The sequence below is a fragment of the Myodes glareolus genome, chromosome 4 (assembly GCF_982192425.1).
Source record: "Myodes glareolus chromosome 4, mMyoGla1.1, whole genome shotgun sequence".
Lineage (NCBI taxonomy): Eukaryota > Metazoa > Chordata > Mammalia > Rodentia > Cricetidae > Myodes > Myodes glareolus.
The window spans coordinates 37,788,752-37,801,241 of NC_142029.1; the positions used below are offsets into that span (position 1 = coordinate 37,788,752).

General features: G+C 41.2%; 1 protein-coding gene across 1 annotated transcript in view; it reads left to right on the forward strand.

Moving 5' to 3' along the window:
* Cd109 (CD109 molecule) overlaps nucleotides 1-12,490 on the forward strand; it is a 119,892-nt gene that overhangs the window by 57,415 nt on the left and 49,987 nt on the right. Inside the window, exons 11-17 of the mRNA XM_048435719.3 lie at nucleotides 1,199-1,405; nucleotides 2,537-2,638; nucleotides 2,727-2,789; nucleotides 4,281-4,457; nucleotides 6,737-6,889; nucleotides 10,294-10,368; nucleotides 11,038-11,098. Of these exons, the coding sequence (XP_048291676.3) occupies nucleotides 1,199-1,405; nucleotides 2,537-2,638; nucleotides 2,727-2,789; nucleotides 4,281-4,457; nucleotides 6,737-6,889; nucleotides 10,294-10,368; nucleotides 11,038-11,098 (838 nt within the window). The remainder of the gene's footprint in view (nucleotides 1-1,198; nucleotides 1,406-2,536; nucleotides 2,639-2,726; nucleotides 2,790-4,280; nucleotides 4,458-6,736; nucleotides 6,890-10,293; nucleotides 10,369-11,037; nucleotides 11,099-12,490) is intronic.

Below are 12,490 nucleotides of genomic sequence, written 5' to 3' on the forward strand. Positions count from 1 at the left end.
GAGGGAGAGATGACACGAAAGCAGTGCTGGGGGAGGGAGAGATCCGGCGAAAGTGGTGCTGGTGGAGGGCTGTTTGAGGTCAGTGAAAAGAGCGCAGCAGCAGCCAGGAGTGAGTCTAGCCTGTGGTGGTAGCTATGGGAGTGGAGAGGGAGGGCAGAGAAAATACGAGACTTGGTACTCACTGAGTTTGGGAGGTGGGGGCTAGGTGGGCACCTTGAGATCGCCAGTCTGTCAGGATGGCGGTAGGTAGTAAGAACAGGAAAGGTATGATGGTGGCGTGATTAGTTAATGTACTGAATTTGAAGTGACTGGGTATGAGGTAGAGAATTCCTCAACGGAGCGACTGAGTATGAGTGAGGACGGGAATTCTGAATTTGGGGTACAATCACTATGAGCTATGAAGCTAAGCCAGCTGAGTGGTGGAAAGTCTGAAGAAAGGAAAAGAACAAGGAGCCAAAGGGGACACAGAGTGTTACCAGACTTGGGGGTCATAGTTAGGGACCCAGTAAGCCATGTTTAGCTTGAGAAGCTAATTAAGGCAGACAAATTAGTGGTGAAAAGCAAACAAAAGGAGATTTATTCGTTGTGGGCAGTGGGACGAGGTACAGAGACCCAGCGACCTCATCCCTCTAAGTCCATCTTTGGAGTCACGAACTCAAGGCTGGAGTCGAGGCCAGAGGTGGCATAGCTAAGCAGTCACAAGGCATGGCAAGGTACAGTCCCACCAACCGATGGCCCATCTTGTCTCTCCTGTAAGATATCTAACAGACTGGAACTCTAGGAGAAAGGTTTCCCCTCTGGCTGATCCAGGGTTTTCTCGTCCCCCAGCATCAGAGTCCTGGGGAAATTTCAATGTCGTATGTTCCATATTTTCGTTATCTGATAACTGAAGGGCAGGACTTGAAAAGTGTCTTTTTCAAGTATCTGCACTCTTTCCAGGCCAATGACAATAGAGCATAAAGAGACATGAAGCAAGGGTCTTGGAAGGGAAGGAAGCCATGTGAGTAAGAAGGCAGTGACTATGGTGTGCGAGGCTTCCTGGAGAAGGGTTACCGGGCATAGACTGGGGTGCTTTCAATAACTGTAACGCTGTGGACTTAGCATTTGGGAACAGGACAGATGGAAACTACATCAACTAGGCTCAGCTCTTTGGCTTTCCCTGTTGTCTGTCTTAAAAATATTTCGTTTTAATCATTAGGTGAAGGTCAGCCGCTCTGATGGCAATGAACTAACTCATGAAGAAAGAAGAGATCCTTTAGTCCTAGTAGTGACCCAGTTCAACTGGAGAAAGTGGAGCAGTGAGGAAACGCCTGACATCAGCATCATGAATTATACCATTCCCCACGATGGAATCTGTAAAATCGAGTTCCCGATCCTGCACAACTCCAGCGAGCTGCAACTGAAGGTGCTGTGTCTTCCCGTGCCATAAGCAGCGGCGTTATTGTTATTGTCATTTTGTGGGAGACAGCTTCTCAGAGGTCAGAGGGCAGGAAGTGGACACATGTCCGCTTTAGACAGAGAAAGTCTTAGATGTCATTGACCACAGTGGCTAAGATCTACTTTAGATTTTTCTTTGTAATTTCATTTTAAGGACAATCATAGCAATGTGGGGATTCCATGGAGAAGCTCCCCAAACCCTCATCTTGGTTGATTTCCAGTTATTTGAAATCACCTTTCCTGAGCTTTCTCTCCTAGCGTGGCTTGTCTGGGAATGCCCTGTAATTCTCGTGATCTTTCTTTCCATGTCAGTACTGCCCAGGTCAGAGCCCTAACTGCGTAGGGTGCAGCACTGTTGGGAATGCTTTCCTTTTTGCTGTTCTTCACTGAGATAGGGTACTGCTATGCAGCCCAGCCTGGCAGGGGCTCACTGTGCAGTCCGGATTGCCCTCAAACCCGTGATCCTCCTGCCTTCCCCTCATGAGTGTGTCCCACCACCCCTGACTGATTTTGGACTCTTTGTTTTGGTGGGTCAAGCAGGGTGTGATGTTTCTTGCTTCTGTCTGAGCATTGTGTGGAAAGGAAGGGGTCCATTTTCTGTTTAATTCCCTCTTCTGCCTGCATTTCTTAACAAGACGACCTTGCTTCTGAAGTCAGTGAGGGCTATAATTCTTCTGGGCTATGAGGGCAAAGACCTTCTTCCCTTCTTCCTTTCTTCCCTTCCTCCCTTCCTCCCTTCCTTCTTTTTTCCTTCCTTCCTTTCTTTTTTCCTTTCTTCCCCCTCTTTTCCTCCCCCCACTTCCTTTTTTCTTTCTTTCTTTTGGTTTCAAGACAGGGTTTCTCTGTGTAGCCTTGGCTGTCTGGGAACTCACTCTGTAGACCAGGGTGACCTTGAATTTACAGAGATTCACCTGCCTCCGCCTCTGCAGTGCTGGGATTAAACGTGTTAGACTTTAATTAGATTACTAATGTCTGGTGAATGTATTTCTGCCTGAAAGCAAAAATGAAAGTGATTTCATTTCCATAATTACTCAACAGATCATATTCTTTCTCAGGTTATTGCAGTTGAACATATATAGTTTTGTTTCTGTTGCTGCAGGCTTCTTTCCTTGATAGTGTAGGCAATATGGAGGTTCACGGCATGTTCACCTCTCCCAGCCGGACCTACATCCAGCTTAAAACCAGAGATGAACATGTAAAGGTAATGCTTAAGACTCACTTGATAATCACAGCATGATTTGATAGTCTTTTAATTAGGGCGTGCATATTAATTAGTATTTCTTTTCTAGGTGGGATCACCTTTTGAATTGGTGGTTAGTGGCAACAAACCTTTCAAAGGATTAAGCTATATGGTAATTTCTTTATTTTAAAGTTTTACTTATTTTTTTATTATGTGTATGGATGCATGCCATCACTTGTGTGTCACGGCATGTCTATGGAGGTCAGAAACAACTCTTGAGATTCAGATCTTTCCTTCTGCCAGGGATTCTGAGGCTATTGTTGCCAGCACCTTCAGTCACTGTGTAACCGAAGGCTGGTAATTTCTCACAGACACGAGCTGTTACAGAACCATCTCAAGCATTGTTGGCTCCTGTCCTCACCAGACATGCTAAAACTGTTACAGATTAGTTTGCTCTTCTTATTGTATGATCACTTTTCTTTCTTCAACTACATTTTCATTTAAAGTAGATAGCTAAATTTTGCACCAAGTATAAAACGTAAATTTCTAGTATATAGACAACATCCATCCGTTGCGGAAAATTGTGAAATATAAGAAAGAAAATAAAACTTGCCATCATGGCCTTGTAGTTTTGGTAATCAAGTCTTCCTGTTAGATCTCTGTATTCCTTTCCATTAAATAATAGTTTTCAACACAAAGAGATGGTCAGTGCACATGAGTGCTGTCTCAGAAATGACACTGAGTTGACTTAACCTAATCCAGTGCTGGACTGGAGAGATGGTTCAGTGGTTAAGAGTATAAACTGCCTTACAAAAGACCTGAGGTCAATGCTGAGCACACACGTTGGGCAGCTCACAACTGTCTACAGCTTCAGCTCCAGGGGATGTGTGGCATCTGACCTCTCTGGGCACCTGTACTTATGTACACAAACCCCTATGCAAAAACAGACATAATCAGCAGACATAATTTAAAAAGCACTTTAAAAATATTAATGGAATGTATTACATGGAGAAAAAACACTTGTCTCAATAGATGCAGAAAAAGTTTTGACATCCACACTTTTATGGTAAAAATATTCAGTGCTGTTTTACTGGTGAGAATTTACTCAACTTGACAAAGGGCAATAATAATGAAAATTACTGTTGACACTTAAGAGAGAAATGGTCAGTGTATGAAGGGCTTGATAAATCAGTTACCTTAGTTAATTTGTTAATAAGTACAATGTGGGATAGTCGTTATACATTGTATGCATTGTATACATATATTGAAATGTTGCATTGTATTCCATAAACCTTTGCAGATATTATGTATCTGAAAATCAAAAATGTAAAAAATTGAAAATTAAAGATAACATTTGTAAAAGACGTGTTTCTGCAATCTGGCGGTTTTTATTTTTAATGTTACCATTTTCCTTTTTTAACTCATATTTTTTTTTGTCAGCTATCACTTATTCTTCCTTGATTCATTGCTGGTCTTAACAGTTACAATATCTGTTTTCTGTTGAAATTTAACTCCCATCTCGAAACTGATCACATAGATTTTTGCGTGTAAAAAGGTTGTGAAGATAATTTAAGAATTTGTATGTATACATAAACATAACCTCAGTTGAAATATGATAATATTTAGCAAATAATTGCCCTCTCTTCTTCTTTTTTATTTTTAGGTCGTGTCAAAGGGACAGTTGGTGGCTGTGGGCAAACAAAGTTCAAGAACTTTCTTTTTAACACCAGAAGCTTCCTGGGCTCCCAAGGCCTGCATAATTGTGTATTATGTTGCAGATGATGGGGAAATTATAAGTGATGTTCTGAAAATCCCTGTTCAGTTTGTTTTTACAAATAAGGTAAGATTTCAGGTGGCAATGTTTAAAACTTGATTTTAGTGAAGTCTGAGAAACATAGTATTTCCTTGCAAGCGTATCAGTCCTCCATGTTGTCTGGACACTTGTTCTCCCTATACTTAGAAGATATGTATCTTCATAGTAAGCCCCGCAGTTATTTGTCAGCGGTGCTTTCTGGCTTTAAGACTTTAACTTAAAGTCATCAAAGTCTTTTGGGTATTTTTTAACCAGTTGAGTCAACATTGCTCTGGAACTCCAGCGGCAACACAGACAGGCTATGGTGTTGACCTTGGTGTGACCGTGAGGTGGGTGTGGGGAGAGAGCAGGGCATCAGGGTTGCGTGTGGAGGCAGAGCTGGGTTCTGGATTATCTCCATCAGCTGGAAGTTAACGAGGACAGGCTGTCAGTGAGCTCGGTTTCTTGCCTCTGGACATCTGTGTGGTCCCCTGTGCACCAGTCCTGGGATACTTATCCTAAGTAGCTAGCTCGTGCAGGACCGCCTCAGCCCCAGTTCTGACAAGAAACAGTGCAATCATCTCACAGACTCGAGAATGAGCCATTGTTCTCACTGAGCACTTCCGCCTTGATCTTCCTAAGTGGAAGAATCAGTTTCAATGTCATGATTTGTAGAGCCCAGCTCTCTTAATAATTCCTTTAAAAAATGTAAAATGTTGAGAAGTAGCATCAGTTAGCCACACTGTCTTTCATCTAAAACAGTCTGTATTAATTTTTTGTATGCCAGAGAGTGAATCTAGGGCCTTATGCACGCTAGCTCATGTGCTAGCGTTGAGCCTCACCCCAGCCCCGAGCAACCCTACCTTTCTTTAACTATAATATAAACTTCTATTTTTTATTTTATGAAAAGTGTTTTAAAGAAGTAGCAATATATTTTCATGATTTCAGGCAAAAATTATTCACTTTATAATAATCACCTAAAACAAGTGAATTTTAGAAAGGCGTTATGGAGGCTTACATCAGGATACACACCTCTATGGATGGTATGAAGCTAAGAACAGCGTGGAAGATTACCACCAAGGAAGACAGCATATTAAAGGATATGTTTCAAGAAATGTTTTTGGACAAATGAAATAGAAAAATTCAATTTCATTTTCAAAGAGATCCTTTCTTTGGTTTTTTAGATAATAATCATCATGTTTTCAGACAGAAAGGAAATGCCCCAGTTAGGGGCCACACCTGGGAGGAAGCCAGAGTAGTTCAGCGACTTAGAGGGACCGTCATGGTTGGGCAATGTAATCAAGGGTGCAGTTTGATGTTAAGGCTGAGCTAGGTGACACAGAGGTCCTCAGTAGGAATGGGACTTTGCCTCATGACGGTGTTGGCAGAAGGGCGCTTGTTGGTTCCTGGCTGCCCAGCTAGCTTAGACCCAAAATAATCACATAGAAACTGTATTAATTAAATAATTGCTCAGCCCATTAGCCCTAGCATTTTATTGGTTAACTGTTATATTAATTTAACCCTTTTCTATTAATCTGTGTATTACCACGTGGCTGTGGCTTACTGGGTCAAGTTCCCAGTGTCTGTCTCTGGCAGCTCCATGGCGTCTCTCTGACTCCACCCTTCTTCCTCCCAGCCTATAGCCTAGCTTTCCCTGCCTAGTTCTGTTCTTCCCTGTCATAGGCTCAAAGCAGTTCTTTATTCATTAACCAATAAAAACAACACATAGACAGAAGGACCTCCCACACCATGATGGAGTCATGATCATTTTGAAGTATGAGTTGGACCATGCTTTGAGGAACATACAGATGAAGTTCAAGGAGCCATGGAGTCAGACTAGCGGAGCCTGCTGAGGGTGTGGTCTGACCACGCCTTTTCTGGAAGGAACTTTTCTTCACTCACACCATAGAGAGTTCTGTGAGGTTCCAGAGAGCTGTTTTTGTGCTGATTTCTAAGTAAAGAGCTTAGGGACCTATTGTAGGGGTCTATGGCAGTTTTCCTCTTCCCTGTCTCTTCCTTCTGAGGATGGCCTTCAGATGTTATATACTGCTGTCCCGCATTCAGCACCAGATGAGGACTGAGAAATGGAAAATGGAAAAAGGAAGGAAGTCAGGTGGAGAGTTGAAGGATAATTGGTACTTATACCACAGGGAAATGTTTCATGGATTCCAAATATCTGGGAGTTTCAAAAAATTTCTTTCCTTAGAGAAAAGTCATATATGGTTTTGGAATTATCCCTGGGCCAAAGCAAAAGTAAAATCAATGGGTTCTGAGTCATTGATCTGGGGAAAATGAAATAAATTAATTTTGCCTCTTCCTTTTCTTAGATAAAGCTAATCTGGAGTAAATCTCAAGTCAAGCCATCTGAGAAGGTCTCTCTCAGGATCTCAGTGACAGAGGCTGACTCCATAGTTGGGATTGTAGCTGTTGACAAAAGTGTGAATCTGATGAATGCCTCAAATGATATTACAATGGAAAACGTGAGTTTATTATTTTTTTGTGAATTTTTTTGTTAAAAGAAAAAAAATAACTACTGCATTACCTTATATATTTAAAGGAAATTCATTAGTTTCTTTGGATGTGTAAGCTGGGAAGCAGAAAAGCCTTGGATAAAGTGCCTGCATTCCAGTGCATGTGGGACAGAAAGACGTGTATTTTACATTTACTTTTCTTTTGGTATCTATTATACTTTTAATACCTACTATTACCTTTTGGATCTTAATTTTTGTTCTTATTACTTGGATTTCCAACTTTTGGCCGTTGTGAATGTTGCTGAGGTGAGCAGTGGCGTGGAAGTACCCCGAGCTCTTGCTTTTAGTTCTTTGGTGGATTTATCTCAGTGTAGAATGTCTGGGTCTGATTCTGATTCCATGTTCTGAGGAAAAGAGAAAGAATTTTTATCAATCCTTTTAGCCCGTTTCACCCATTCTGACTAGCGGTGTCCTTAAAAACAGTTGCATTACCAAAGTGATGTATGCAGATGTCTCATTAAAAAAGCTTCTGCTGGCTCTATTCTAATGCTTTTAGTTCCCACGAGGCTGAGTCTTTTTGTGCATCTTAATAACTTACGCTCACTCTTTTGTGACTTCTTACAGAATCTGTGTCACTCCCCCTCTCCACGTTAGCCTGTTTGTCTCTGCTGAAAGTATGGATAAACTTTAATGTTGACCGCTACGTGTTGGTCATCCCAACCAGAGACACTTCTGTTCCTCCCAGGAAAACCTCACCTATATTTATACAGAACTCTGTATAACTGGGCAGAGTAAACATACTTTTAAATAAATATAACTCTGGTTAGTCAAATGATGAATGATCACTTATATATTTATGGTGCCTTGTTTTGTGCCATTTTCAAGTTCAGTAAGCATGGGGACTGTATAGTGAATTACTTCTTTTTTTTCTTATTTATTAGATTTTAAAAAAATACCAATCCAAGTTCCCACTCCCTCCTCTCCTCCCATTCCCTCCACATAACATCCTACCCCACCTTCCTCCAATTCTCAGAGAGGGTAAGTAAGGCACACTGCTTTGTGGAAGGTCCAAGGTTCTCCCTACTATATCTAGGCTGAGCAAGGTATACATCCAAAGAGAGTAGGTTCTCAAAAAGCCACTACATGCAGTAGGGATAAATCTGGGTTCCACTGCCAGTGGCCCCTCAGTCTGCCCCAGCCATATAACTGTCAACCACATTCAGATGGACTACTTTGTCCTATGCTTGTTCCTTCCCAGTCTGGCTGGAGTTGGTGAGCTCCCATTAGTTCAGGTAGACTGTTTCATGGTCTTGACCTCTTTGCTCATATTCTCACTTCTCCCACTCTTCAACTGGACTTTGAGAGCTCAGTCCAGTGCTCTGATGTGGGTCCCTGCCTCTGTCTCCATCAGTTGCTAGATGAAGGCTCTATGGTGATATTTAAGATAATCATTAGTCTGACTACTGGGCAAATCAAGGTCGGGCCCCCTCTCCTCTATTGCCTATGGGTCTCAGCTAGAGTCAGCCTTGTGGATTCCTGTGAATTTCTCTAGTTGCCTGTGTTTTTGAAGGTGCAGTTAGCTTCCTTGGATTGGAGCTTTCCTTCTAGTACTTTCTGTAGGACTGGGTTTGTGATACATATTATTTAAATATGTGTTTGTCATGGAATATCTTGTTTTCTCCATTGATAGTGCTTTGCTGTGTATAGTAGTCTGGGTTTGCATCCATGGTCTCTTAGTGTCTGCAGCACATCTATCCAGGACCTTCTGGCTTTCACTGTTTCCACTGAAAAGTTGGGTATAATTCTGATAGGTTTATTTTTATATGTTACTTGACCTTTGCAGCTCTTAATATTCTTTCTTTATCCTGCATGTTTTGTGTTTTGATTATTCTATGGCGAGGGGACTTCTTTTGATCCAGTCTATTTGGTGTTCTGTAAGCTTCTTACACCTTCATAGGGATGTCCTTCTTTAGGTTGGGAAAGTTTTCTTCTATGATTTTGTTGAATATATTTTCTGTGCCTTTGATCTGGAATTATTCTCTTTCTTTTACCCCTATTATTCTTAGGTTTGGTCTTTTCATGGTGTCCCAGATTTCCTGAATGTTTTGTGTTAAGAATTTGTTGGATTTAATGTTTTCTTTGATCACTGAGTCTATTTCCTCTACAGTATCTTTAGCACCTGAGATTCTTTCTTCTATCTCTTGTGTTCTGTTGGTTATGCTTGTATCTGTAGTTCCTGTTCGTTTACTCAGATTTTCCATATTCAGAATTCCCTTGGTTTGTGTTTTCTTTATTGCCTCTATTTCAGTCTTCAAGTCTTGAATTGTTTGCTTCACCTGTTTGATTGTTCATTTTGATTTTCTTGGGTTTCTTTGAGGGATTTATTAATTTCTTCCTTTTTTTGTTTGTCTTTTCCTTAATTTCTTTAAGGGAGTTTTTCATTTCCTCTTTAAATTAAGATCTCCATAATTTTTTATAAAGTTACATTTAAAGCCATTTTCTTCTGCTTCTTCTGGGTTAGGATGATCAAGTCTTCCTGTTGTGTGACCAATGGGTTCTGGTGATATCATGCTGCTTTTTAGGTTGTTGGAGGAATTCTTGCATTGGCGCCTACTCATCTCTTCTTTCAAATGAGGCCGGCAGTGTCTCTGCGTCTTGGTCTAATCCTTGCAGTGGCTGTCTGGGTGTTTGGGAGTTTTTTTTGGTCTGTTCTGTACTGTCAGTGTCTGCCCCAGAAAGCATCTGAGGTCTCTATATACCTACTCTCTCGGTCTTCTCTTTTCTGGTTCACTCTCTTGGTACTTTCTCTTGGTCCCCTCAGTGTTGTAGCAAGTTCTGAGCTCTTAGGTGGGATATCACTAGTAGCTTGGGGGTTCCAGTGAATGGGGTTGGGTTTTGGGGGAACCTACCCACAGGAAACTCCCTGCTGACTGGCTAGAAAAGTCAAGGAAGTTGGGGGAAGGGTCTGGGGTTTTGTCCCACTGTGGAGGTTCTAGAGAGTGGGGTGTCCTGTCGTGTGGCCGTTCACTCACCTCTGAAGTTCCTTCAGTATTGGAGCAATCTGTGTTTCAGAGTTCCACTGAGGTTGCAGGAGGATAGGCGGGTTTGGAGATGGGGTGTGGCTAGTAGTTTGGATGGGCCACTGGATGGATTTGGGTTTTTGGAGAGCCTACCCACAGGAAACTCCCTCCTGGCTGGCTAGCGAAGCCTAGGGAGTTGGAGGAGGGGCCTGAGGTTTTGTCCCACTGTGGAGGCCCTAGAGAGTGAGGTGTCCGGCCATGGCTGTTCACTCACCTCTTAAGTCCCTTTAGTATTGGAGCAAACTGTTTCCTACTGAATTACTTCTAAGGTAGGAGTGGAGGACAGGATAGACAGGATAGAACCAATTACCTCTGTGTCTTATCTTTGTGCAGATGGTCCACGAACTGGAGCTTTATAACACAGGGTACTATCTGGGCATGTTCATGAATTCCTTCACTGTCTTCCAGGTATGGACAGTTGGCCAAATAATAAGATATTAGTATCTTTTTATTTTAGTTTTTTATATTACTTTATTTTTAAAATTTATTTATTTCCTTTATGCATGAGTGCTCTATCTGCATATATGCCTTTATGCCAGAAGAGAGCATCATATCTCACTTGAGATAGTCATGAGCCATCATGTGGCTGCTGGAAATTGAACTCAGGGCCCCTGGAAGAGCAGCCAGTGTTGTTAACCGCTGAGCCATTCTCTCCATCCCTGATATTAGTATCTATTCCTATTATAACTACTTTCATAATTAATAATCATAATGAAGACTAACCTCTATGGGAAGTGTGACTGAAGTTCACTGTTTCATAAATCTAATCTGAGTGCGGAGATGAATCCTTTCTGTTTTAAAAACAAATGGAAAAATTCACTGATTCACTGTTAGGTGAGTGGAATTGTCATTAAACACATTTTTCCTTTTCTATTACTGTATTTAACTTCGAAAAGTATGTTTGTGTGAGAGGAAGGAAGATGGAAGCACACACACACACACACACACACACACACACACACACCTGTGTACTTAAGTCCCCCAAATGAGAGTGTGGCGATTTCTATGCGTAAAAAACATTTAAACTTTGATTTTTTATTTCATTTTAGTTAAACATTTTTATTAATTTTTTTCTAGGAATGTGGTCTTTGGGTGCTTACGGATGCAAATCTTGTAGAGGATAACATTGATGGTGTTTGTAAGTAAAGTCTGATAACATGCCTAACTAGATAGATTTTACCTTATATATTGAATATTGCTTAACGGGACAGGTACTTTCTGGTTCAACCTGGTTCTTACGGTAAAGTGTTTGGACTTTGGAAGTATGTGTGAGGATGAAAAGGAATGTTCCCTAGGCTCCTGACTACATCTTTGTGTGTTTTCCATCAGCCTTCTGCAGTTTTTAAAGGTGGGGTTAAAGTTTGGAACATATTAAATGATCCTGTGATTTTAATTTGTATTGCAAACTGTGCTGCTATTTTGGAATTAATTGAAAAGAACAAGTTTTGAGGCATTAGTGTTCTCTAACTTTTAGGTGTTTACCTAAAAAATAGTCTAGACCTCTCTTACACACATATACACATAGAAATCTACAAAAACACACAGAGACACATACACACACATGCACACACATACACACATACACACACATACACACATATACACACATACACACATACACACACATACACACATATGCACACATACACACATACACACATACATACACACATACACACACATACACACATACACACATACATACACACATACACACACATACACACACATACACACATACACACACATACACACACACATACATACACACATACACACATACACACACCCCTTGTCAATCTGGCAGGCATAGTTGTATCTACGTGTCATAGTTCTCCAAGTGTGTCTTTAGGAACAAGTCATTAAAAGTTTTAACTGAAGGAAATAATAATGAGTGAAATAAATAATAATGGTTAACTGTGGAAGTTATTTTTTTAAAGGTAAAATTATACTAATATCTTCCTTTTTTTAAAAAAATAATTTATCTTTACTTTATGTTCATGTTTTGCATGCATGTCTGTGTGAGGGTATCAGAAGCCCTGGAACTAGAGTTACAGACAGGTGTAAACTGTTATGTGGGTGCTGGGAATTGAACTCAGGTTCTCTGGGAGAGCAGTCAGTGCTCTTACTCACTGAAGCATCCCTCCAGTCCCACTAATACCTTCTTGAGAGACACTGGCTTTGTTTCTTTTTCAAATTTCCCTGTTTTTGGTACCGGTTCTTGGTTACTTCTCAAGTTCCAGGCTACAGCAAGACTGCAGTGTCTGTGAGTATAAGGATAAATTCTTAAAATACCAAGAGGGATTATGCTGCTTTAGTAAAGGGGCGGTTGTAGGTTCTCCTCCAGACCCATGATCCCACTAGTCCTCAATCGTTGGCTAGGTTTTCACTACCAGGCATGATTTCCCTCTTGTTGTGAGCTTCTGCTGGTTGCTGCAAGGTTGTGTGCCCTTACCGTACTCTTAGGGCTGTCCTGCCATATTGGTAATTATTGTGGCTCATAGGCATCATAGCTGGGTAGGACTGCTGG